The 26,751-nt window shown below is 45.0% G+C and overlaps 3 protein-coding genes and 2 long non-coding RNA genes across 7 annotated transcripts; 2 read left to right on the top strand and 3 right to left on the bottom strand.

Annotated features, from left to right (window-relative positions):
* Nucleotides 1-330: 330 nt before the first annotated feature.
* Nucleotides 331-2,814, bottom strand: LOC112270741 (transcription factor MYB73-like). Its single transcript, XM_024458815.1, has 3 exons — nt 2,471-2,814; nt 2,215-2,341; nt 331-1,125 (listed from the first exon to the last, which is right to left on the bottom strand). The coding sequence occupies exons 1-3, from the start codon at nt 2,812-2,814 to the stop codon at nt 331-333; spliced, it is 1,266 nt and encodes a 421-aa protein (XP_024314583.1).
* A 9,391-nt stretch (nt 2,815-12,205) lies between these two features.
* LOC112270971 lies at nt 12,206-12,860 on the top strand. The gene is made up of 2 exons (XR_002963696.1): nt 12,206-12,410; nt 12,514-12,860. It is a non-coding gene; the product is annotated as an uncharacterized LOC112270971 (long non-coding RNA).
* A 136-nt stretch (nt 12,861-12,996) lies between these two features.
* LOC106866162 lies at nt 12,997-14,470 on the bottom strand. 2 transcript variants are annotated; one of them, XR_002963697.1, is made up of 4 exons: nt 14,345-14,458; nt 14,096-14,241; nt 13,855-13,921; nt 12,997-13,772 (listed from the first exon to the last, which is right to left on the bottom strand). It is a non-coding gene; the product is annotated as an uncharacterized LOC106866162 (long non-coding RNA). The 2 variants fall into 2 exon arrangements; XR_001406082.2 differs by lacking the exon at nt 14,096-14,241 and having other exon boundaries at nt 14,345-14,470.
* A 2,659-nt stretch (nt 14,471-17,129) lies between these two features.
* LOC106866065 (transcription factor MYB98-like) lies at nt 17,130-17,429 on the bottom strand. Its single transcript, XM_014898596.1, has one exon. The coding sequence runs from the start codon at nt 17,427-17,429 to the stop codon at nt 17,130-17,132; it is 300 nt and encodes a 99-aa protein (XP_014754082.1).
* Nucleotides 17,430-21,083: 3,654 nt separating this feature from the next.
* Nucleotides 21,084-26,496, top strand: LOC100843874 (factor of DNA methylation 1). 2 transcript variants are annotated; one of them, XM_014898444.2, is made up of 7 exons: nt 21,084-21,275; nt 22,646-23,539; nt 23,687-23,868; nt 24,255-24,344; nt 24,437-24,724; nt 24,826-25,047; nt 25,856-26,496. In XM_014898444.2, exons 2-7 carry the CDS (start codon nt 22,675-22,677, stop codon nt 26,078-26,080), a joined length of 1,872 nt encoding a protein of 623 aa, XP_014753930.1. In that variant the 5' UTR covers nt 21,084-21,275; nt 22,646-22,674; the 3' UTR covers nt 26,081-26,496. The 2 variants fall into 2 exon arrangements, with proteins under 2 accessions (XP_014753930.1, XP_024314131.1); XM_024458363.1 differs by lacking the exon at nt 21,084-21,275 and adding an exon at nt 21,290-21,416.
* The last annotated feature ends 255 nt before the right edge of the window (nt 26,497-26,751 follow it).

Raw genomic sequence — 26,751 nt, 5'->3', positions numbered from 1 at the left:
ACACACAAATGCATACACAGATATATAATCCAAATGTCTGTAAATAAATTATTAAACGGTACAACCAGACAAGTACAGTACTACAACACAGATGGTTTAAGGTTCAGCAGTACAATAAGCGGAAACCACATACACACATACTACAAGTTCAGGTTTCCTCTCACAAGCAAATTATTAAGACACAGTACTTAAATGAAATCCAGCACATGCAAAACACAACAGCAAAGTCGCCTGAAATTATTACCTCGTCTTCCAATAACTCCCAGATCATGCATGCATGCACGGAGATGGAGCAAGCAATGCATGCATGCAGAAGCAGCAGATTCTTACTCAGATTGAAGGGAACCTCGTCAGGTGGTCCTCCAGGTTGAACACCTGATACTGGCCGGGCTCCGCCGCGAACTGCGCCACATTGACCTCCTGGCCGGCAACGCTGCTGGGGCCAACTCCTCCGCCATAGCCATAGCTGCTAAATCCTCCTCCGCCGACTGCATTGTTGCCCATCAGCACACCATCAAGTCTTGCATTGTTGGAGGACGACCCACGGTCCTGTGCCACCTGCTGCTGTGCATACGTTCTGTTGAGGCCCATCTGGTAGTCTTCAGCGGTGAGCAGCGGGTACACGTTGTTGTAGCTAATGTTGTAGTTCATCATCTGCCTCTGCTGCACCTGCTGCTGCGGCACCTGCATGTGAGTGAAGTAGTAGGAGAACTCATCCCCAAGCATTCCTGTAGGACTACCGCTGTTCTCGCCATTGCCCGCTGCCGGGTCCTGCTCTTCTTCCACGGCGTCGACCTGCGGCGCTTGCAGCTGCTGCTCTTCGTTCTCTTGCTCGGGCGGAGGCGGTGGGGAGAGCGAAGCGGCAGTGGAGGATGGCGGTGGAGGGTGGATGGTTTTGATGTAGTGGGCCAGGTAGGACAGCCTGCCGGGTGCAGGCTGCCGCTCGCTGCTTCGCTTCTTGAGGCTGCGCTTGGCATTGAGGCCGCGCCGGGTGGCATTCCAGTGGTTCTTCACGTTGTTCTCGGACCGGCCCGGGAGCCGCCTCGCGATCACCGACCACTTGTTCCCGCATATCTTGTGCGCATTCACCAGCTCCAGGTCCTCTGCCTCGGACCACGGGTCCTTCTGCAAAAGTTCGTACAATAATATTGCAATATGATTGTTAGGAACTGTCACTCTGTCATTGCACCCACACATTCATGATTGGCAGATATGCCATTGCAACAACTGAACGCAACACAATGAGAAATTAATCGAACTAGCAGAAGCCTATGACAAAAGGAACGCACAAATGCATACACCGATATATATGTATAATCCATATACTACTCCTCATTGTGCCACATGCAAATTCCCCATATATCGTCCCACTCTTCAAGCTTGGTTTTCACTTTCAATGAAATTAAAAAAAAAATCAGTGGTTACAGTGGCTACCGAAATAATTCTCTTTCGGTCAAAATATGTATCAATGTTGTATCCACTATTTACATAAACTTCAGACAACATTGTATCAGCAATTTTGCGCAAAAAAAAACATTGTATCATCAAAATCATGTTTTCTAATCAAGTGCAACTAACATTTTTGAATCATAGATTGAATTCACAAAATATCTGTTAAATGTGTATCTGGATTTATAAATCATAGACTGAATTCACAAATCCATGCATATATAAAAATTTCGGTTAGTCGATGGCCATGGAACATCAATCCGCTAATCACAAACAGCGATCCGCTAGTCGTCCAGTGCAACTAACATTTTTGAATCATAGATTGAATTCACAAAATATCTGTTAAATGTGTCCGTTAATTTAGAAATCCACATACATATTGATCTCAATGACTGAATTCAAAAATCCATGCATATATCAAATTTCGGTTAGTCTATGGCATGAAACATCGATCCGCTGGTCTATGGCCATGAAACATCAGTTAGTCCATGGCCATGGATTTCGAAGAGTGTGTTTCCCGCCTCGGCTTAGGCCTAAGTAGCCAATCAGCACAAATTCGTTTAAATAAGCTCAGTGTCATAAATCGGTCTACAATCATGTCGCTCATCGATAGAATTCGCCTTGATAACCGCGTGCACGGTGATGGATCAGACATAGATCCATACATGATACATCAAACAAAGAATTACCCCGACTGCGAACACAAGCATGCCAAGACCTAGGTAAGGCACAAATTAAGATGGAGGTTTGGATGGAGATCATCACCTTGATGTCTGGGTGCAGGTGGTTGATCCACCTCTCCCGACACTGCTTCCCGATCCGTCCAGGGAGGTGCTTCGCGATCAGCGCCCACTTCCGCTCGCCGTGCTGATTGACGGCGGCCTTGAGCATGCTGCAACAGGAAGAAGTATGCATATATGAGCACAAGTAATTAATTGAAGCAGCTAGCCGGCAACCGCAAGGAGAAGAGACAAAGCGACAAAGGAGAACGAAACAAATCAAGTTCTGAATTTGTACGTACTCGTCTTCTTCCTTGGTCCAGGTTCCCTTGAGCTGCTCCACATCCTCGGCGGCCGCCGGCGGGGGCAGGGGCGGGGCCGGCGCAGCCACGGCCGCCACGGGGAGAGCGCCGCCACCGAAGCCGAAGCCGAAGGTCGCGGGAGCAGCCATGGCGCCGTGGCCACCATGAGCGGCAGATCCGGCGTGGGCTTGAGCAGCAGGGTTGATGGGGAAGAACTGGGCGGCGGAAACACCACCGCCAAGGCCAGAGCTCGCGAGGTTGAAGTAGTTGTAGTTCCCGGCGACCGCCCTGTCCATCGCCGCCGCCAGCTCCAGGTCCATGAAGAACTCGTTCCCCGCCGCCATCAGCCCTGGCTTCGAGGTCGGAATTCGAGCAATGGCGACGCGAATTCGATCGGGAGAGGAAGAGAGCACGAGCAAGGGGAGGAAGAAACGGGATACTCGCTGGCGTTTGCTGCCTGGGGCATGGAGCCCCGGCTGATATAGGGAGGAGCGCTGCATCGGGCCGTTCGTTCCGCGGGCCAGCCTTCCGATCTGACGGTCAGGGGATGTTCCTGGGTATAACGTTTCGGATACACTTTTATGCGGGCTCTGGCCTACGGTGGACCGGGTCCATATGGCGTCTGGAGAAGGTGTATGCCGTGAGCTAGAGTGGCCCCCAGCTGTAAGCAAAGGTCATACCTGTGCCAGGCACGCGTGGCTGCCTGGAATTATGCGCCTAATTCCCGGGTAGGGATTTAGAACGTACGCTGGGTTAGCTAGGTGATGACATCTCTAAGTTTAAAAAAAAAAATGGTGATGGCATATCTAGTTATAGGGTGTTTCTTGAAAAAATGTATAAGCAAAGGGGTTTGCGCGTGAATAGCACGGTGCCTTCTAGAAGCTCAAAAGAAAATAGAAAAAAATAATTGCCAATAAGTGCCGCCGTACGTTTTCTCTCTCCTGCGGACGCTGTTGCCAGCTGAGCAGCGGAAAAACAACGCATAATGCAGAGCCAATTTAGAGGCACGTACTAATGATGCGTTATCTGTTGTATTTCTTATTATAGAAGTTCAAGACACGTCACATCTTTCAAATTGAGCGACAGAAATTTTTCACTCTTGGGTTCTTTGCATCGATGAGCTCTTCAAAACGAGACCTGGTATATGTATGTTCCAAGAATAATATTTGAAAAGCAATTTTTTGTGTTGAAAGGAAGCAACTTTAGAATTATGGCTCCCCTGCTAGTTCTACTGGTAACTTTGGATTCTCTACCGGCAACTTTTACACCGTTGTAGATACAATAATGGCTTCTGTGCAAGAAAATTGGCTCATTTCCTAACTCCTTTTTCTCCATTGCATGCACCAATGCAAAAAGTGTTTTTCTCATATACTGGCAAAGTTGGATACATTGCACACAACTTTCACTCACCTTTGGCAACTGCACTCCGTTGTTACATTTTGCAACTCTAGCTACACTGTAGCACTAAGCTCAATAAAGTATTTGGGCTAACAGTGCAGGCAGAAAGTCTGGAACAACAGACAAACAACAGTTGAGAAATGATCCATTGAAATTTCCATCTTACTTTGTTGCATGAAAATGGAAAAGTATTGTGAAGACGGGCCTATAACATTAGCCATCCAGCAGAAAAATTTGGCCATACACATGGCCCAACTTATATTTTAATGTGTGCTGAGAGATTTAGTAAAAATGATCACCGTTGAATGCGTCTCAACCATTTCTGTAGAACATTGTGCTAATAGTAGAAGCACCGTTCTGGCACATGGAGCATCCTAAAAAAGTCGCAAACGTTCATATGGCCCAGGAAACCTACCTGTGCTATAATGGGCCAACCGCATGTTGTATCGTATTCAATAGCATTAATGGGCCTCCACTGGAATGCGTTGTGAATACGGAATCAAATACACACAGATGAGGGGTCTGTGGTCGATCCACATGCCAAGGGTGTTGTCGTAGGAGGGCTATACTTGGGCATACCATGGGCTGGGTTCTGGTAGCGAATCTCAAGCCCCGCCTGAGGCCCAGGTTTCGACTATTGAAAATACTAAATTAGTCATTTTTTGGGACGATTTTTTTACCAAAATTTGAAAACTTTAATTTTATTTATTTTGGGCTTTTCTTGGGCTAAAAATGTATAAACTAGAGACTTGTCCGGGAATTCTTGGGCTAAAAATGTATAAACCAGAAACTTGTCCGGGAAACCATGCAGGTTCTGGGCCGGGCCGGGCGACCCACACACTGACACACACATTGACACACAGTTATGTGTTGAGCCGACCTAGAGCTCGGGCATGTACCATTAGAGCATGTACAATGCAAGGTGCTTAGACAGGTGCTTACGAAAATAAACCAAGCACTTTTTTAAGCACCAGTGCTTATTTGCATAGAGGAGGTGCCAAGTTAGGCATCTGCTTAGTCTAAATAAGCATAAATGTTTAACAAAAACCGGTTAATTTTTCTAAGCACCCACCTAGTCATCTGGCATTGTACATGCTCTTACAACTTTGCGCCTAGGTTGGTGTTTAAACGCTGGGATACAGTAAATCATTTGACAAAGTGTATTGACCCGTTGGTACGAACAAGGATGCTAGATTTTCCGTTTCATTCTCGGAATCGTTACATGCACGTCCATTGACATAAATGGAATCGATCGTTACACGCGCCCGTTGGTATAAATGGAGTAGTTACACGGCCGCCTTGGTAACTTGGTATAAATGGATTATATTATTGCTATGACGTTTTTACCCCAGGAGACACGTGCGGCAGGTAGTGCGATGAATCGAATGAAGTTGAAGTTTCTTGTTTCCATGTACGTACCGACCCGTGTTATCATAATAGTTACTGTACTATCTTGGATAATGAAAAATGGTAGGATAAAATTTGTTAACGACGATGCAACATAACTCTCACTTTTTGAGCATGTATACGACCGGGATGGTTATTTCAATTTGTACTAAAATCATGAGAAGAATTTAGTATGGGAGGGAGCAGTTGTTAGTCTTGTTTTGAAATGCGGCCACCCGGATTGACGACGGGTCCGAGGTTTTTGGGCAAAGAAGTTTCGTGCTTTGCCTTAGCCTAGGCCTTGCAATCCACGGTACTGAACACACTACGACCGTACGACGGGCTGCCGACGTCGGCTCGCACACGCACCCCTAGCGTCCCAAGCAACATTGCTTTCCTTTGTCCGTTTTCTCTCAGAGAAAGGATCAGCAGGTGGATTCCCTGCAAAAAGAAAAAAAAATCAGCAGTCGGATTTCAAGCCGGTTCAGCGCGAACCGGGCTTCCCTTTAGCCCGAACCGAGCACACCAAAGAGGCTCGTCTGGTCTTCGGGCCGAGCTAGGCTCGTCTCGCCGGCAGCCCAGCTCGCGTTCATTCACCAAGTTTCAGTGTGTCTGCAATATCGGGATTTTCAGGTCAGGTAACAATTAAAAAAATCTCTTTGCATATATGTTTGTCATGTTAAAGGCTCATCATGTATCCCCATTTGTAGTGATGGACACCGGCCAATATTGTGCAAACAGAAATGAATGATGGAGGCTTTTGTACACCAAAAAAGAAATCAAGCATTCCGTAAGTTTGATGAGCTTTAATTGACCATGTATTGGGGGGTATTCAATTTCGTGAGTCATATAGGGCGTGTTCGGAAACATCCTAGCTTCACGAAACTTGATCCGGCTTCCCGCAGCCACTCTGGCATCCCGAACGAAACGTTTGTCACTGCTCTGGGTTCAGCTGGGCCGGAAGCCCATTTCTTCGGGCTGGCCTGCTCAAGAATACTGAGATACTTCCTGGGCTACTACTCAAAGAAAAAAAAAATACTTCATGGGATCATGGCTGGAGCCTCGTCATCATCCTGGAATGCAAATCCACTGCTCCAAATCATCAATTGGTCCCAAATCGATTGAAGGACAGAGAAGGAGGAAGTGAATTGATTTCTTCGAGAACAGAGAAGGAGGAATTGAATTGATTGGTCAGTTGGTTTGATGCGTCCATGGGCTGATGCGTTACGACGAGCTCGGGGGAGGAGGAGGTCGGGGACTCGGTGGGCGGATCTGCAGCCGGAGGAGGTCGGGGACCCGGCGGCCGGATCAGCAGCCGGAGGAGGTCGGGGGCCCAACGACCGGATCTGCACCCGGAGGAGGTCCGGGACCCGGCGGCCACACGACCGTGGGAGCTTAGCAGCTGCGGCGGGTTGAAGGGTGTGTTCGGCAGTGGGAGCGCCTCAGGCCGGGGCCAGTGTGGCGGCGATCGGAGTCGAGGATGGAGTCGGCGCGTTGGGCGGCGGCGGAGAGCCCCGGCTCCCGGTGCGTTGGGATGTGAAGTTGGGTGCTCGATATCAATCGAACGAGGCAAGGAAGAAAAGACCGAAGCGAAGCATTTTTCACTTGGTGGTGGCATCCATTCGTAATTTCGCACTGCTCCACGGTTTGCCGATCTGTGAATCGCCGAAAGGGTCGCTCCGCATTTTGTATAGCAAACTGGACCAGCTTCTCGGATCTAGCTTCTTGGAGCTGGCCTGTTCAGCACTGCTCCGCGTCGGATTCCAGGAAGCTGGAGGCTGGACTGCTTCCGAACACACCCATAGTTTCTGAATTACCAATCTTCCAGGCAAGACATTCTGCTTCTCACATAATGATCTTGCAACAGAGGAGACTTTGATAGTGGACTGCGGCGAAGAAATCTACCTCTGTGTCGGACTTACACTCTGGTATCACACATCCAAGGAGCATGCTCTTGACACTGGCAAGGTCTTATTGTTTCCAACTTGTGATTGTAGACGAAACTAACAGTGCAAGGGGGAACTCTCAAAGAGTAAATTGCACAAAATGTTAGACTTAATCTTGTGTGTATATATATACAGAGAGAGAGAGACACACACACATAGGCTGCATAGTTTGTAACGTGGGATTCTGTAAAGGGTTTTGTGAGAAGACAAAAATAAACGGATGACAATCTACGTGGGCCACGTGTCCCACATATATAGTCTTAGGCGGCTGCATGGTAAGATCCGAGAAAACCTGAATTCTTTTCATTAGTTGCCCCTATGCCTTCAGGCTTCCTCTCTCTGTCTTCTCCCGCTTCGACGATGCCCCACTCCCCCACCCCCCACCACCACCCATTGCCGCATCTCTCTCCCTCCCTCTTTCCCTCATATTCCCTATAGCTGGCCAATTAATGGGCTAGCCCGGGCCTGCTTGGCCCATTTATAAGTGGTTGTGCCATGCTGGCCCGCTCCAACGAACCGTAGGGTGTGGGCCAAAAAAGGCCCCATTTCTACAGCCCAAAATAGCTCATGTGCCACTCGGTGGGGCTGGTGGTTCCATGATGTAACCATTATTTAACGAATGAGAAGTCCTACCCGATCAAAAAAAAGTTTGGTCTAGTGGTTAGATTGTGCCACTTGTGGGTTGGTGGTCTTGGGATCGACTCCTGCAGGTAGCCACGACGGGTGAAAGAGGCCCGAGCTTTGTCCTCTTCCCTGTCCAGTACTCCAGCTCTCCTTCGTTACTCTACCCTGCCGCCGTCGCCGCCTCCGACCTCCATCCAAACCTCCTTAGTGTTGGTGCAGGAGGTTCCCAACCTCCTTTGTTATTCCGACGGTCTCCATGATTTTGACGGTGTGTGTGAGTTTTACCTACGAATTTCAGATCAAGAATGATTGGGATGTGATTTTTGTTAGTTCATGACATTCATGTTACAGTTTGGATTTTTTGTTAGTTCTGATTTTTGTTCGTTTGATGCTTATGCAAAAAGTTGGTCCAAACACTCATCTCCTCTAATTCTTGCATCCACTCAGCCTGGAGGTGCAGCCAGTATCCCAGATGCATGCAGCCTAAAGCCATCCAGGGAACCAAACACACCCTATATTTTTTCCTTTCTATTCTCTACTACTCTCTCACACGTGGCCACACAGGTTAGGCAGGTCCTACATGTCACAATGGCATGGCCCAAGGCGGTCTGCGGGCCGGCGCAAGCCCATCTTACTTTTGGGCAGGCCCGCACGTACTGGGCCAAGCATTTCGGACTTTTTGAACAAGACCGGCCTGTTGGCCACCTACCAACCGTCCCCTCCCTTGTTCTCTCTCTTTCCCTCTCCCTCGGGCAGCCGGGGGGCGTCAAGCCACCAACCATCGCGTCGCCGTAGCCTACACCAGGCTCTCCTCGTCATGAGGGCTGCCAGCCATGGGCACCGCCACAACCTGCAGCCTCCTTGATATCGCCGGCTGCCCCACAGCTATATCGTAGTGGAAGTGCCTCTCTGTGCGCATGTCGAGTAAATACAATTAATCTGGTGATTTATTGGAAAGTGACGCTGTTTTTACGACACTGTTGTGTTTTCATGAATTTTTACATACTAGATCGATTGTGAGATAAATTTTTACATATTAGACTGATCAAAAATGTATGCACTGAAAAATGGATTTAATTTATTAAAAGAAAAATATGCTAAAATTAAGATGGGCCGGAGTGGCTCCCCGGGTGCAAGTGGATGGAGCCTGCCTGTATTTTAGCCTGTTTCCGATACACAACTGGATTGGGCCATGTCGGTCTGCCCTGCTTGATCGCGCTACGCTCGGGACGAGAGATGGTGCGCGTGTATGACGGAATCGCTGCCATGTGTAGTCGCCTCCAAAATAAAAGTAGAAGGCACGTTAGGTGCATATAGCCAAGCAAAGATTTGTCTGCGTGTTTTTTCATGTGATTGATCTTGGGACAACGCGAATACAGAAGCACATATACAATTGTTTGGGTAACAAAAATCTGCTCCCCATAATCTTGCACGGGCTGGGCGGAGGGGAGAGAGAGAGGCGGATGCGGCGGATTGGGATCGAAGGTAGAGTGTGCTGCCGTAGTGCGCGAGGTGGGAGAGCCTGCGAAGAGCGCTAGTTGCCGCTGGCTTCTCTGCTTCTTGAAGAGGCTCTGACGCCACGGCGGGTGGCATTCCGGTGGTTTTTGATGGAGTTCTTTGATCGCCCCGGGAGCCTCGTCGTGATCACTGACCACCGGTTCCCGCACGTCCACCAGCTCCAGGTCCTCCGCCTCAATCCACACGTCCTTCTGGAAAATTCATGCAATATTGCAATGTGATCGTTGGTACAAACTGTGATTGGCATATATGGCATTGCAACAACTTTGGCTGTGTGCGTCTCGATCGGCGCAGAGGCCGAAGGTGTGAACTCTTTGGTTGTTTGCTCGATATAACGTTTGAGATTAATATAAGCTTCCATTTCCGAAAAATGGCATTGCAACAACTGATGAAACTCTTAAAGTGTGTACTAACTACATTTGACATTTTCAAATGCATGTGGCCCTAATTTGGAACACATTCAATTTGCCGATCATATTCCTCATCATGAATGCTGAACTGAAAAGAAAATGTGATATGCACAGTTACGTATAGGAATGTGTAACACATAGTTTCTATATCCGATGTTACACATAATAGTTATAATCGTGCTAAGCAAATAATATTGAGTTCTTTTCCCAAAAAAACATAATCATATTGACTTAATTAGAACATAATAGTCATAACATGGTCTAAATAACAAATGTACAAAAACAAAGTCTTAGATAGTCCACAGAATTAATCTATGTGAAAAACACAAATTGATCAAGAAATGATCAATTAATTGAGACTCATACAAAACCGGAAAGAGAGAAAGTAAATAAATTCAGAATTAACTATTATGACTTTGAGAGGGTGCACCCGGACTAAAAATTGACAAAAGTAAACTTCAATAATAAGCAACAACCGGAAATTAGTTGGAAAAAGGGACGCAACTAGTGGTCGAGATGAAAAATATAATTACTGCACTTAGTGACAAGGGTAAAGATATGGAGCACGACCAATCTGTTATCCAGGAATTAATTACCCACTCCGGAATGTTGCACGGCGATCCCAGGGCTGGAACCCATCGCACGGTTGCTCGGTCTTTGATCGTTAAAACCTATCCCAGCGCTGGAAGCCTGGAACTCATCGCATGCTCTCGCGATGTTGGGTTGCAAAATGAATCCCAACGCCTGCTGCTCGCCCTGCCCGTCTAGATCAAAACAATCGGGCGACTGGTTAAGTGCCATGTAGCCGCACAATGGGCCGGATATAATCCTTTTCAAGAATAGCATCCAGGGTGAAACACAGAGAGCAAAATTTGACCATACACATGGCCCAACTTATATTTTAATGTGTGTTGAGACATTTAGTAAAAATAATCCACCGTTGAATGGATCTCAACCATTTCTATAGGACATTGTGCTAACAGTAAAAGCACGGTTCTGGCACATGGAGCATCCTAAAAAAGACACAAACGTTCACATGGCTCAGGAAACCTATACCTATGCTATAATGGGCCAATCGTCTGCTGTATTGTATTCAATATATAGCACTAATGGGCCTCCATTGGAATGCGTTGTGAATACGGAATCAAATACACACAGATGAGGGGTCTGTGGTCGATCCACATGCCAACGGTGTTGTCGTAGGAGGGCTATATTTGGGCATACCATGGGCTGGGTTCCGGTAGCAAATCTCAAGCCCCGCCTAAGGCCTAGGTTTCGACTATTGGAAACACTAAATTAGTCAATTTTTGGGACTATCTTTTTACCAACATTTTAAAAACTTTAGTTTTATTTATTTCGGGTTTTTCTTGGGCTAACAATGTTTAAACCGGAGACTTGTCCAGGAAACCATGCAGGTTCTGGGCTGGGCCGGGCGACCCATATACAGTTATGTTGTGAGCCGACCTAGAGCTCGGGCATGCACCATTACAACTTTACGCCTAGGTTGGTGTTTAAACGCTTGGGGATAATACAGTAAATCATTTGAGAAAGTGTATTGAACCGTTGGTACGAGGATATGCTAGATTTTCCGTTTCATTCTCGGAATCGTTACATGCACGTCCGTTGACATAAATGGAGTCGATCGTTACACGCCCGTTGGTATAAATGGAGTAGTTACACGGCCGCGTTATTGGTAACTAGGTATAAATGGATTATTGCTATCACGTTTTTACCCCAGGAGACACGTGCGGCAAATAGTGCGATGAATCGAATGAAGTTGGAAGTTTCTTGTTTCCATGTACGTACCGACCAGTGTTGTCATAATAGAGTACTATCTAGGATATAATGCAAAATGGTACGATGAATTTTGGTAATGACAATGCAACTCTCACTTTTTGAGCATGTATAGACCGAGCTGGTTTTACGCGAGGAAGTTGGTTTGTTGGATCATTACACATCCGGTGGTATAAGTTGGTTTATTCGGACGGTCTCCATGATTTTGAAGGTGTATGTGAGTTTTTGTATTCATAGTTTACCTACGAATTTCAGATGAGTGAATTCCATTTTTGACCCCCAAGTTTCACTTTTTTGACGGTTTTGATCCCATTTAGTGGGTGTTCCTTTTTTAACCCCATTTAGCGAAACTTGTGCCACTAATGACTCCATTTAAGATTTTTGCCCTAATCCCCTCCGTCCTGACGGGTGGGACCCGCTGCTCAGGCCTGCGTGGCAAGACACGTCGGAGACGTATTCTGAAATGCGCTTTCTGCCGCTGTTTCGGTCCGAACCGAACCAGCAAACCGGGCCAAACCGGGTGCACAACCGGTTGGGCTCGGGACCAGCCCACCGGACTTTAAGTGGTGCCGCCCGACCCTAACACACTCCTGTTGTTCCGCATCCACCCACACCGCTGCATCGCCTAAGGTGAGGGATCGCCGGCGGTGGTGGCCTGGCGGCGGATGAAGCAAGGGCGGCGGCTGTTGGTGCGGAAGCAGTGTCCGCCCTGTGGCTGATTAGGTTGTTCGCAGGCGAGGCCGAGGTGCGTGCGGGCAGGCGATGGCTTGGACCAAGATGCCGGCGCAGAGGAAGCCAAAGGGCTGGGCGCTGCGGCCCAAGGTGTCCTGCAACTCCAGGCCAAATTCGTTGTCATCAAGGACGGTATGTGCTTACTTCCTGTACCCCGTTCCATATTCCATTATCTTGACTCGATCTTGTTGAATTGCCCCATCTCATTCCCTGCTGTGCTGTGACATTTTTGTAGGGTGCGCCTAGCTCGTCCAGTGAGTATAGGCTTCAGGGAATTCTTGCTTCGAGGATGCAGCTGCAGGAAGAAACCGAGGAGAACAAGCAGTAGTTGGTGATGTGTGTGTGGGGTGGAGGGGAGAGAAGTGAATCAGCTGAACAAAGACAAAAATGGTAGTAATAGTACTAGATGGATATATGTGAAGCTTTCATTTTTGTTAGAACTAGTGAATGATCTGGACTGGAGTATGGTATCAGTGGAATAGGAGTTTCAATGTAAAGCTTTTTTTTTTGTCATGAACTGAATGCAATGTAAAGGTGTTGAGACTGACCTTTGATATATGAAATGAAGTGAAGTTGATGCTATATTGTGTGGACCTGATTCTATAAGATTGAGAAATTTGAATGTGAGAAACCAGTCCAGTTTTATTATGCAATTTTGAAGTTAGCTATATTATGTAATGTGAGAAATCTGACCAATTTTTTAAATAACACCACAAAGAACAGTTTTAAATAGGCAATGCATATATTGTCCAGAACACTAATACTTCATATCTTAACATGATTCCCAACACCACATCTCACATAGTGCATTACATGTTCATCACACAGACAAAATATAGCAATTTGTAATTATTTAAACATCGCAGCAAATAGAGACACAAGGCAACCAATTCCTCACTTCTTCATAGCTGCATCTCTAGCTCCTGCATTTGCTCCAATTGTGAACCAAGAGGTTTTCCTTCCACTACTCGATCTTCCAAAAGCTTTGTTCCCTGCATCCACACTGTGGGCAGGTCTTCTTCCTCCTCTTTCAGCATTTGCATTTGAAGATGATGCTTGTGATTCATTTATTTGCATTGCTGCCTTGCCCTTACCCCTGCCCCTAGCTGGAACATTAGGACCTGAAGTTGCTGGTGCACTTGTCCTACCAATACCAGTCCCATTTGCAGCATTTGCATTGCCCCTTCCCCTTGTACTTGTACTTGGAGCATCAGGTGCAGAACTAACATTTGGAGCAGCTGCAGCCTTTGAATTAGAAGCAGCAGCCTTAGTCGTAGCATTGCCCCTTCCCCTTGTACTTGTACTTGGAGCAGCACGTGCAGAACAAACATTTGGAGCAGTTGCAGCCTTTGAATTAGAAGCAGCAGCAGCCTTAGTCATAGCATTGCCCCTTCCCCTTGTACTTGTACTTGGAGCAGTAGGTGGTGAATTGTTTGGCCTCTTTGCATTGCCATCAACATTTACATAGCTTTCTTGGGTGCGAGCTGTCAAAGGCTGCAAGTAATTGAAATGAAAAGAGCATAAGTACCATACGAAAGAAAATAGTGTGTAAACAACTTTGAATTTACAAACTTACCACATCGTTTATTCCTCCTCAAAGCAAGATATGATCTCATAGGTTTTGTCCACATCTCTGTTGCCATCTACATATTTCGAAAGAGCAAAACAGAGTTATCAATTGAAAAAACTGAAAAACAGCAACGTTATTGAAAAAACAGAAACATCAATATTTCCCTCCGTACAAAAATCACCTACTCTTGTACAAGATTCATAAACTAGAGGTTCTTAGCAAACTGAAAATAAAGACAGAACCATACCCGATATTACAGAACCATCACTGAAGCTAAGTACTGAACAAAAAACTAGATGATTGTCTTCATATATTGGAGCCTTTGCCATGACCCAACAAAATAGCGAAGCCTTCCCAACATGACAGAAATTCTTATACTTCAATCAAGTGTGTCTGCCACCAGCCATGGGAAGGTGAAAAACCATAAACTACACACTATGTAGATGCAGAGACAAGAGAGGACAGAAACAGGGGAAGAATGCGAGTATTGACGAACCTGCCGCCACCTGTTTCACCGGCGATCGCCGGAGATCACGAGAGGAAAGATCCACCTCACCGCCTGCAGTTCGCCTGTTCGCCGCCTGCTGGTCACGAGAGGATGGAACGGGCAATTGCGAGATACACGGGAACTGATTGAGGGATAAAAGGAAACGGTTCCAGGAAAAGAAAGAAAGGAAGAAAAGGATTAATGGTGGGTGCGGGAGTATGGTCGGGCTGGTTTGCCTGATTGCCTCGGTGCGCCCGGTTCGGCCCGGTTCGCTGGTTCGGTTTGGCCGGATCGGACCGGAACAGCGGCAGGCGAAGGAAGGCACATTTCAGAATACGCCTCCGACGTGTCTTGCCACGCAGGCCTGCGCAGCGGGTCCCACCCGTCAGGACGGAGGGGATTAGGGCAAAAATCTTAAATGGGGTCATTAGTGGCACAAGTTTCGCTAGATGGGGTTAAAAAAAGGAAAACCCACTAAATGGGGTCAAAACCGTCAAAAAAAAGTGAAACTTGGGGGGTCAAAAATGGCATTAACTCATTTCAGATCGAGAATGATTGGGATGTGATTTTTGTTAGTTCATGACATTCATGTTATAGTTTGGATTTTTGGTTAAGAAAGTTTCCGATTTTTGTTCGTTTGATGCTCATGCAGAAAATTGGTCCAAACACTCATCTCCCCTAATTCTTGCATCCCCTCAGCCTGGAGGTGCAGCCAGTATCCCGGATGCATGCAGCCTAAAGCCACCCAGGGAACCAAACACACCCTATATTTTTTCCTTTCTATTCTCTACTACTCTCTCACACGTGGCCACACAGGTTATGCCGGCGGGTCCCACATGTCACAATGGCACGGCCCAAGGCGGTCCGCGGCCGGCGCAAGCCCATTTTACTTTGGGGCAGGCCTGTAGTGGGCCAAGCATGCCGTGCTTTCGGACTTTTTGAACAAGACTGGCCTGTTGGCCACCTATAATCATCCTCTCCCCTGTTCTCTCTCCCTTGGGCTGCAACGAGCCACCAACCGTCCCCTCCCTTGTTCTCTCTTTCCCTCTCCCTCGGGTAGCAGGGGGGCGCCAAGCCACCAAACATCGCGTCGCCATAGCCTACATGGGGCTTTCCTCGTCCTGAGGGCTGCCAGACACAGGCACCGCCGCAACCTGCAGCCTCCTTGATATCTCCGCCCCGCAGCTATATCGTACAGTGGAAGTGCCTCTCTGTGCGCATGTCAGGTAAATACAATTAATCTGGTGATTTATCGGAAAGTGACGCTGTATTTATGACACTGTTGCGTTTTCTTGAATTTTAACATACTAGATCGATTTTGAGATAATTTTTTACATATTAGACCGATCAAAAATGTATGCACTGAAAAATGGATTTAATTTATTAAAAGAAAAATATGCTAAAATAAGATGGGCTGGAGTGGCTGCCCGGGTGCAAGTGGATGGAGCCTGCCTGTATTTTAGCCTGTTTCCGATACACAACTGGATTGGGCATGGGCCAGGCCGGTCTGGCCTGCTTGATCGCGCTAGGCTAGCTGTTTGTGAGAAACGCGCATGTACCGACGTACGCTCGGGACGAGAGATGGTTCGCGTGTACGAGGGAATCGCTGCCATGCAAAATAAAAGTAGAAGGCACGTCAGGTGCATATAGCCAAGCAAAGATTTGTCTGCGTGTTTTTCATGTGATTGATCCTGGGACAACGCGAATAAAGAAACACATATACAATTGCTTGGGTAACAAAAATCTACTCCTCATAATCTTGCGCGGGCCGGGGCGGACGGGAGAGAGAGGCGGAGGCGGTGGATTTGGATGGAAGGTAGAGTGTGCTGACGTAGTGCGCGAGGTGGGAGAGCCTGTCAAGAGCGCAAGCTGCCGCTGGCTTCTCTGCTTCTTGAGGAGGCGCCATGCAGGGCTCTGAGGCCACGGCAGGTGGCATTCTGGTGGTTCTTGAGGGAGTTCTCTGATCGGCCTGGGAGCCTCTTCGCGATCACTGACCACCAGTTCCCGCACGTCCACGAGCTCCAGGTCCTCCGCCTCAATCCACACGTACTTCTGCAAAATTCATGCAATATTGCAAATGTGATCGTTGGTACAAACTGTGATTGGCATATATGGCATTGCAAGCATTGCAATATTCTGTGGACTGTCGCTCGATATAATGTTTGAGATGAATATAAGCTTTCATTTTCGAAAAATGGCATTGCAACAACTGATGAAACTCTGAAAGTGTGTACTAGCTACATTTGACATTTCCAAATGCATGTGGCCCTAATTTGGAACACATTCAATTTGCTGATCATATTCCTCATCATGAATGCTGAACTTAAAAGAAAATGTGATGTGCACATTTACGTCTAGGAATGTGTAACACATAATTTCTATTTCCGATGTTACACAGAATAGTTATAATCATGCTAAGCAAATAATATTGAGTTCTTTTCCCAAAAAAACATAATCATCTTGAGTTAATTAGAACATAAGAGTCATAACATGGTCTAAATAACAAATGTACAAAAACAAAGTCTTAGATAGTCCACAGAATTAATCTATGTGAAAACAAAAATTGATCCAGAAATGATCAATTAATTGAGACTGATACAAAACCCGAAAGAGAGAAAGTAAATAAATTCAGAAATAACTATTATGACTTTGAGAGGGTGCACCCGGACTAGTGGTCCAGATGAAAAATATAATTACTGCACTTAGTGACGGGGGATCAAGTTCCCAGTAGAATTCCTTTCAAATAAATTAATAATCCGCACACATGCCAGAGTAGCTAGGCAGGGCTAAAAATTTAAGATGAATTAATAATGGCGCCGCCGTCCGGTGCTTGCAGCTGTTCTTCGTCCTCCTGCATGGGCGGAGGCGGAGGGGATAGAGAGGCGGCAGCAGCGGAGGGGGTTGGACGGTAGAGGGTTCTGATGTAGTGCGCAAGGTGGGTGAGCTTGTCTGGATAAGGCAGCCGCTTGCTGCTCCGCTTCTTGAGGAAGCGCCGGGCTTTGAGGCCACGACGGGTGGCATTCCAATGCTTCTTGGCGGAGTTCTCTGACCGGCCTTGGAGCCGCTTGGCGATCACCGACCACCGGTTCCGCATGTCCTGTGCCCGTCCACCAGATCCAGGCCCTGCGTCTCCGTCCACACATACCCTTCTGCAAAAACAAAAAAATCACGCAATATTTGAATTCTAAATAAAGCTAGTGAAATATTCTGATTCTCAATTACATTCTCCGCCCCTAATTTTGAACAAACTCAAAACATTGCATTCTCGTAGTCGCACTCTTCATGCATAGATTTACGTACATATCGATTTTGATGATCATATTCCTCATCATGAATGCTGAACTTAAAAGAAAATGTGATGTGCACATTGACGTATAGGAATGTGTAACACATAATTTCTATATCGGATGTTACACTGAATAGTTATAATCGTGTTAACCAAATCATATTGAGTTCTTTTTCCCAAAAAAACCTAATCATATTGAGTTAATTAGAACATAAGAGTCGTAACCAAGACTTTAAATCGCGCTTGAAACCATTTCGCGGAGTCTTTCGAAAACCTATAAATCCTATAAAGCGCTAGATTGCAGACCTTTAAGACATTTCGCGTTTTGAATATGAAATGACATATATGCCTTGTTCAGTAGGGAAATTCAACATAATTTTGACACAAACACTTAGAGAATAATATCATAAAACCATAATAAGTTGAGGACCAAGACATTTAGCAAGTTCACATGAAAATTAACCATGACAGTTGCAACCTATAGTGCATGAGCGACATAATAATTAACAATCAGAATTTAGATTAAGAAACAAACCATGACACAGTCCTTGACACTTGAAAACACGTTCAGAACGAAGTTCTTAACAACAAAAGGTAATACCGAAACGAAAGAATAAAGGTCAAATGTTTCAGAAACAACTGGAGAAGGCATATCAATGTCATCTGCAGATTTTGAAGACGACCCCTCATCCTGCAGTTCTTGGTCACGAGATTTTTTTTTCATAATTTACCTTGGATTTTGATTCCGATCCAGTGGAGGCCAGAGTGTTATTGTGGACGAAATTGCGGAGTTAGTTTCGCGCGAAATAGCGGCGAAAGAGCTTTCTTATCACGGAATTGTGGGCGTTGCGGCAAAATTCATCATTGCGTCGCGGTAGCCCGCCTAAACCTTGATAGCGCCGCAAAAGCGCTTGAATAGCGCTAGATTTAAAATCTTGGTCGTAACATGGTCTAAAATAACAAATGTATAAAAACAAAGTCTTAGATACATCAACATAATTAATCTATGTGAAAAAGACAAATTGATCAAGAAATGATCAATTAATTGAGACTGATACAAAACAGGAAAGAGAGAAAGTAAATAAGCTCATAAATAACTATTGACTTTGAGAGTGTGCATCCGGGCTAAAAATTGACAAGACTAAACTTGACAAATAAGCAACAACCGGAAATTAGTTGGAAAAAAAGGAAGCAACTAGTGGTCCAGATGAAAAATATAATTACCGCACTTAGTGAGTAGGGTAAAGATATGGAGCACAACCAATCTGTTATCCGGGAATTAATTACCCACTCCGGAATGTTGCACGGCGATCCCAACGCTGGAACCCATCGCACGGTCGCTCGATCTTGGATCGCCAAACGTATCCCAGCGCTGGAAGCCTGGAACTCATCGCATGGTCTGCCGATGTTGGGTTGCAAAACGAATCGCAACGCCTGCTGCTCGCCCTGACGGTCAAGATCAAACAATCAGGCCACTGGTCAAGTGCCTTGTGGCCGCACAATGGGCTGGATATGATCCATTTCAAGAATAGCATGCGTGTTGAAACACAGAGAGCAAAATTTGGCACGCAAGGGCTGATATAATTAATTGCCAGGAATTCAACTAGAAACGCACGGTCGATCGATCATAAATCGGCCTGATCTAGCTAATCGGTATGAATTTATCTAAATAAGCATAGTCGATTATAAATTGTTCTACGACAGAATTCCCCTTGATAAGCACAGTCGATCATACATAGACATAGATCCACATATCCACCAAATAATTGCCTTCATATAAATTAATAATCTGCACACATGCCAGAGTAGCTAGGCAAGGCACAAAATTACGATAAGTTAAGTCGCTGTCCTGTGCTTGCAGCTGGTGATCTTGGTGCTCCTACACAGGCGGAGGTAGAGGTTTCTGCTGTAGTGTGTGAGGTGGGAGAGCCTGCCGGGACAAGGCTGCCACTTGCTGCTTTGCTTCTTGAGGAGGCGCCGGGCTTTGTGGCCACGTCAGGTGGCATTCCAGTGATGCTGGACGGAGTTCTCTGACCATTCTGGGAATCGCTTGGCGATCGCCCACCACCGGTTCCCGCACGTCATATGCGCGTCCGCCAGCTCCTGGATCTCCGCCTCTGTCCACGTCATTCTGCAATAACAAAATCACGCAATATTTGCAATGTAAATAAAGTGAAGCATATATTTCTGATTCTGAATTACATTTTTCGGCCCTAATTTGGATAAAATTACAAATCGATTTTACGTATACCTCATCATGAATGCTGAACTTAAACGAAAATGTTATGTGCACTTTTATGTATAGGAATGTGTGACACATAATTTCTATATCCGATGTTACACACAATATTTATAATCGTGCTTACCTGATCCTATTGAGTTTCTTGTTCCGAGAAAACTAATCATATTGAGTTAAGAAGAGCATATATAAGAATCGCAACATGGACTAAAATAAAAATTTACAAGAACAAAGCCTTAGATACCTCCACATATTCAATCTATGTGAAAAACAAAATTGATCAAGAAATGATGACCTGATACAAAATTGGAAAGAGAGAGTAAATAAATTTAGAAATAATAATTATGTCTTAGAGAGGGTGCGCCCAGACTAAAAATTGACAAGACTAAACTTCGGAGAAGTTTTAGTAAAACTGCAATTCAATTTCCGGATTCGTACAGTGTGCACTTTCATGTACTCAAGTTTTACATAAGAGTGAAAGAACTGTTAGTACATGAACTGGGCAGAGAAGAACCCTTTGGTACACAAAGTCGTAAATCATGCATTTGGCCCGTTAAACTTAGTCGGGGAAAACTTTGGTTCAAATCTCCATTTTGGGGACAAAAGATCGTCGTATATCATTCCCTATCGTTCTCTCATTCCCCACCCGTCTCACCCAAATCGCTTGCTCCTCCTGCGGCGGCAGGTTCTCCCCTATCTATATACACGCCATCTCCACCCATCCCACCACATGCCGAAGAAGCAGGAGTATGGTGCGACGATACGAAAATTTGAAAATATACTTGGAGCGAATGTACAATTTAGTCAACAAACTCAGAAAATGCACACATAAAGCACTAAACCGAAACCAGTATTAGTATAACACTTAGAATCAAAAAGGTTCGGCGTGGTTAATTCCGGCTACGTGACAGTCACGTCGGCTTAGGCCAAGACCGTCAGTTTTTGTTTTGGGGGGAGGGGTGTTTGTAGAATTATGATAACTTTTTGCTAATTTAACATCTACCACCAAATAATTATGTTAATTTTTCTTAAAAAAAACTCGAGAAACTTCAACAGCAACGTACGTTCTTGGTTTAAGTTGACGTGGCTGCCAGGTGACTATTTTATAAGTACAATTTTTTTTTCTCTGCTGTGTCTTTTCAATTCTCGTGTGGAAAACCGTACTCGTAGTGGGTTTTAAGCGCAGAGCCGAGAGCTCACGTGGGCCGTGGCCCTCCGTCTTCCTTCCTCAATTACCACGCCCAAGTGCCCAACGCCTCTTCTCCTTCCCCCATCCTCTCCCACTCCCACCACCCTTCGCTGCATTTCCGTTCCTTCTTCGTCGCGGCCCAAGCAGCCAAGCCAAGAAAGCCATTGTGGCCGAGCACCGAGCACGCGGGCACCAAAACCCCACGCTCCGTTCCGCTCCGCTCCAGGTGAGAATGGATGAAACCATTCTTCTCTCCTTCCCTCGGTACTCCCCCCTCAAGCCAGGCGCAAAACCCTCAAATCCCCTGCTCTTTTTTTCTTTCTAAAAAAGGAAGCAAAATCCCCTACATTTACTCTGGATTTCGGAGGTTCTCTCAAGCAAGTTTATTTATTTTTCGTGTTTGATGATGATTCCTTGCCTAGTTGCTTTCTTCTCTTGTGTCGTCCTTGGTTTGTGCTTAGCCGCGAAATCGCCTTTTTCTTTTCTTTTTCCCCCCGATTTGCTTGCGAGTTTGGTCATGGTATCGTCGATTCCATCTCTTCCCAATCCGTATCTCCATGCGCACTTTAATTTCTTGTTTCCAAAACACCTTTCTTGGTAGTTCGATTCTTGTATTAAATAGATGCAATACGTAACCTTTTTATGCTGCGGCGGTTGTTGGAGGAGAGGAGGGCTGGCAAGAAAGAAACCAACAAATGTAGGAGGATCCGGGGGCCTAAATGTGCCTCCCGTGTTGGTATGCTGAGGCATACGGAATTGTGCTATATTTTGCTTCTTCCTGGCTGCTCTGATGTTCAATTTAGTAGGAGTCTTGGGAACACAAACCCTCATGCATGCTTCACTTACCCCCTGGGCTAATTACTGTAGCTTAATTAGTTGAAGTATCACACTTGTTGTTAAACTTTGTTGGAATATGAATCTTTGTTAGGGTGGGATGGTCTGCCATTTGTGCAGCCCTGCCCATCTGAGTACAAAATACAGATCAGAGTCGTATGCTTTGTTTGATACTGTCTGCAAGAGGCTTGTGGAATGCAGGCCACTGGGCATTGTTTTCTAGTGTTCGCCACTGCTCATGTATATGCTGCATTTGTAGCATTCTGTAATATTGACCACAACCAATTCATGAAACTGCATACCTTCTGCAGTATCACTTGTTAAACCTTGTTGGAACAAAAATCAATGTTAGGGTGGGATTGTTTGCTGTTTGTGTAAAGCTATTAAGATCACATCGCTGTGCAGTGTCGTGTAGACTACATATTATTGTTTTTTTTTCAAGTTTGTGCCATGATGTTAATTTATCCAAGAGGCTTGTATGGAATGTGAAATGAACTTATTGACTTACTCATCTTCTGTTATTTTTTTGAAAAGGAGGACATGCCTCTCGCCTCTGCATACTCACCTTCTGTTGTAGTTCTTGTTTCTTTGTTATTCTAGTACTGACCATTGCTTGTATACTATATACTACTGTCTTGCGCTTTTGGTAAGGTTTACCACACCCAGTTCATGATATCACTTTATTGGCCACGGGCATGTCCTCCCTTTCGGAAAAAGAAAATCACTTTATTAACACATTTGCACTTATTAATTTTCCTCAAGGTTGTTGGGGTTTTCCCTTCACTTCTTCAATGGACTATACCTCTGATGGAGATTCTGAGCTCGAAGCTTATGGCGCCGACACTTACACACTTCTGCTATCAGGAGATATAAAAGTGATGATTGATGAGAGCTTGTACCAATGCCCCTTTTGTTCAGATGGAAAGGATGACTACAACATACATGATCTACTACAACATGCCTTGGGTGTGGGAGCGGCACATGACCGGCAAGCAAAAGAGAAGGTAGACCATCGAGCCCTTGCCAAGCATTTGAAGGATGAATCTGGTAAATCGCCTAGCCCGCTGCTGCAGCCATATGTGAAGGATCCACAGCCTCCTCAACATAACAGAGATGAGCTGTTTGTGTGGCCCTGGATGGGTATCGTAGTCAATGTGCCTCATGAATATGTTGGAAAAAGTGCAAACCGGATGAAGGAGCATTTCTCTTGTTTTCATCCAGTGAAGGTTTATCATGTGTACAGTAAAGGTTACCCTACAGGTAATGCTATTGTTGAGTTTGGGAAGGACTTCACTGGTTTTAAGAATGCACGGGCATTTGACAGTCAATTTGAGATGAAAGGGTACGGGAGAAAGGCCTGGAAGGAAAAGGGGCATGGTGGGCCGGAGCCTTTTGGTTGGATTGCTAGGGCAGAGGATTACTATTCTCCAGGGACAATAGGGGACATTCTGAAAAAAAATGGTGATCTGAAGACGGCCGATGGTGTTGGGATTGAAGAAACAATTAAAAATGAGAAGCTTGTTGCCAGTTTAGCTTGTAAAGTTAATGAAAAGAACATGCGTTTACAAGCAGTTAAAAGTGAGTGTGAGGAGAGGATCATGTCATACAAAAGAATGATGGAGCAGAGGGAACAACAGCTCCAATCATACAGCAAAGGTGCGTGCTAATTTTCTGGTAATTTATGTATGATACATTGTCAATTTCAGTAACTATTTGCATTCACTGGTTTCATTCACTCGTTTCTGCACCATGTTCTTTAAAGATATGTGAGGCTGACATATATTTCAATTTCATGTGTATCAGAAATCCAAAAGATGCGAGACCTTTCTGTTAAACACACACAAAAGATTGCTGATGAGAACAAGAAGCTCCATCTGGATCTCCAGTGTATGAAGCATGAGCTCGATGCAAGGTCCAAACAACTTGATGAGTTGTCTGTGCAGACTGATTACGACAGAAGGAACCTTGAACTTGAGAAGCAAAAGGTGACGCTTTTCATGTTTCTGTATCATATTTTTCAACCAACATGAACTTGGACTACGTAACAGATTGGAAGTTAGTGTGCTGCATAGTGGTTTTCTCCTTGCAGGAATTGTGATCGTTTGGTCATGTATGTTCTACAGTTGTTGATTAGCCATTCCTTCAAAATGAAACTGTTTTGTTGATGATCTTTCTGATTTAAAGAACATCGGTCATCTGCCTTTTCTTCCACATATCATCGAGCAGAACCCTTGGTGTTTGGATTTTTACACACAATGTAATTAAATCAGTCTCCTTGGGTTGGCAACATAGTATCAGAAGAATGCAGAACGAAATCATACAACCTGTATGTGAAACATCATTCAAATTACCTGTGGCTTTTCATGTACAGAACGCAATGAGATCCAACCATCTTATGCTGGCAACATTGGAGGATCAAATAGCTGATGAAAATGTCCTGAAGCTTGTAGAACAACACAAGGTTAGTCTCTGCTCCATTGGTATGGTTATTCATGCTGGTTTATATTCAGTGACATGAGTTTTGTGGATGTCTTGCTGTGTGTAAACTTTCAGAGAGAGAAAGAAACTACTTTAAACAATATTAAGAAGTTGAGCGAACAGTTGCATGAGAAGCATAGACTTGAACTAGACATAAAGCACCTGATGGGAAAATTGCAAGTGATAAAGCAGTTGCCTGGCAACGAAGATTCAGAATCAGGGAAAAGAATAGCTAGACTGACAGAGGAGCTTGCTGAAAAGATTGAGGAGATGGATTATACTGAAACGTACAACCAAGGTCTAGTCATTCAAGAGAACAAGGTTGCTGTTGAGTTGCAAGAAGCTCGGAAACTGGTGATAGATGTATGCTACTTAGAATCATGTATTCATTGTTTTATGAGTATTCAAGTATTGTTCAAGAGTGCACTTCTGGTTGTGAGTACTCATGTTTTATCCAATTGCAGAGTCTACAGCACTTGCCTGGTCCGACCAGTGGCCGATCAGATATAGGCATCAGGATGATTGGTGAGCTTGACTCGGAAGCATTTTTAAATGTGTGCAGGCAAAATTTTCCAGAAGATCATGTGAAAGTTAAAAGTGCGGATCTTTGTAAAAAGTGGGAGAATGAAATTAACAATCCAGAGTGGCATCCTTTTATTGTTGCTGTGGTCAATGGAAAAGAGTTGGTAAGAATTTTTGTTTGTTTGTTACCATAGATATGCCAAACTTGTAGATTATTGTAATTACTCGAGATGTTTTCACTGATTGCTCCTTGCACCATTATATTCACAGAAATAAACTATGTTAGCTGTAAAGCAAAAAATAAATATTGATGGGTTTTAATATCTGCCAAGAAAAATGGGGAATAGACTAGAAATTCTTCCAAAACATTGGACTCCCTGGTTGGTGGGCCCTATATCATAAGTCGTGGCTGAACCATAACCGCTGGATGCTACTGAGATAAAAGGACATTTATGTCCATGCCACTACCAAAGCGCGAATAATGTTTTATTTGATTTAGTTGAAACATGTCACATCTATATGGCTCTTTCTTTTGGCGCACCAAATTGCCAGCAGAGAGTCTTCCTTTCTGTGTTCGAAGTGGGTGCTGTATGCTAGTCTTTTGCATAGATATTACCCTATGATGGTCCCCTACTGCATGATATTATTTTTTTCTTGTCTAATTCACGGGACTTGAGTTTCTGCTGCAATGTCAAAGGAACAGCTTAACAGACTAAATAAGTAAGCATTAGGAAGGGGTTGCAAATTTGCAATGTATTCAGAGTAAATTGGTAATAAGAACAGAGTGTAGTCTTTACCCACTACGCAGCATATGATGGAGCACAGTCTGCTTACTGACTCTAGTCTCCGCAATTGCGAGTGTGAAAGCCTGGTCACTACTTCTGAATTTCTGTGAAAAGCTTCTCCATTTTCTGACATATTAAATGTTCACTAGGATCACTAAGGCTGCAGCTTGTGCATATCCTTGTGTAGGAAGTGATCAGGGAGGATGACAAGAAGCTCCAGGAACTTAAAAGGGTGTACGGTGAGGAAGCCTATGCTGCAGTAGCAACGGCCCTGACTGAGCTGAATGAGCACAGCGGTGGCAGCAGCCGGGTTCCTTTCCCTGAACTGTGGAACTACAAGGAGGGGCGAAAAGCGAAATCCAAGGAGATGGTCCAGCATGTCATCAAGCTGGTCAAAGCGAGCAAGAAATGACGCTGGGGTGACATGATTGGATACCATAGCAATTAGATACTGGAGTACTCCGTTTTATGTTTGTTTTAAGTGTAGTCAAATGGTCACCTGTTGCCTTTTGGTGAAGTGCCTTTTCTTTCCTGCAGGAAGTGAAATCTGAAGCGGCTGCTCACTGTCCATGCAGGCTGCTGGACTTGTTTTATGTTTGACATAAATGTCCTTTTATCTCAATAGCATCCAGCGGTGGTGGTTGCTATTGACATAAAAGGACGACTTCTGAACCATAACCCTGGTTGGTGGGCCCTATATCATAAGTCCTCTCAACTTTTGGAACTGTTAGTGTTCATGGGATGCTAACTTAAGTACTGTATTAGTTCCATTTGGCTATGTGAATGACTATGTTGTTGACTTGTGGAAAGTATTTAGTTCTTTTTTACCTGTGTTGTGTAGATTGCACTTGATTTTTTTGAAGGCACAGGAAATCACTATTTTAACAGCAAGGCAGGAGAGCACTCAGTTGAAGCGGGGGTAACAAAATACAAAAGTTGCATGCATCCTTGATATGAATGTAATGTCTTTGGAGTGGAGGTACAATGATGTATGCATTGCCATTGGAGTTGAAGTGTTCAGCCCAGGCCAGCTCAGGTAACTACACGGAGGTCTCGTTCAGGTATCACTGTATCAGCGACAAA

The sequence above is a fragment of the Brachypodium distachyon genome, chromosome 2, assembly GCF_000005505.3.
Source record: "Brachypodium distachyon strain Bd21 chromosome 2, Brachypodium_distachyon_v3.0, whole genome shotgun sequence".
Taxonomy (NCBI): Eukaryota; Viridiplantae; Streptophyta; class Magnoliopsida; order Poales; family Poaceae; genus Brachypodium; species Brachypodium distachyon.
The sequence above is the reverse complement of the archived record's forward strand: the minus strand, read 5'-3'. Positions and strand labels throughout refer to the sequence as shown.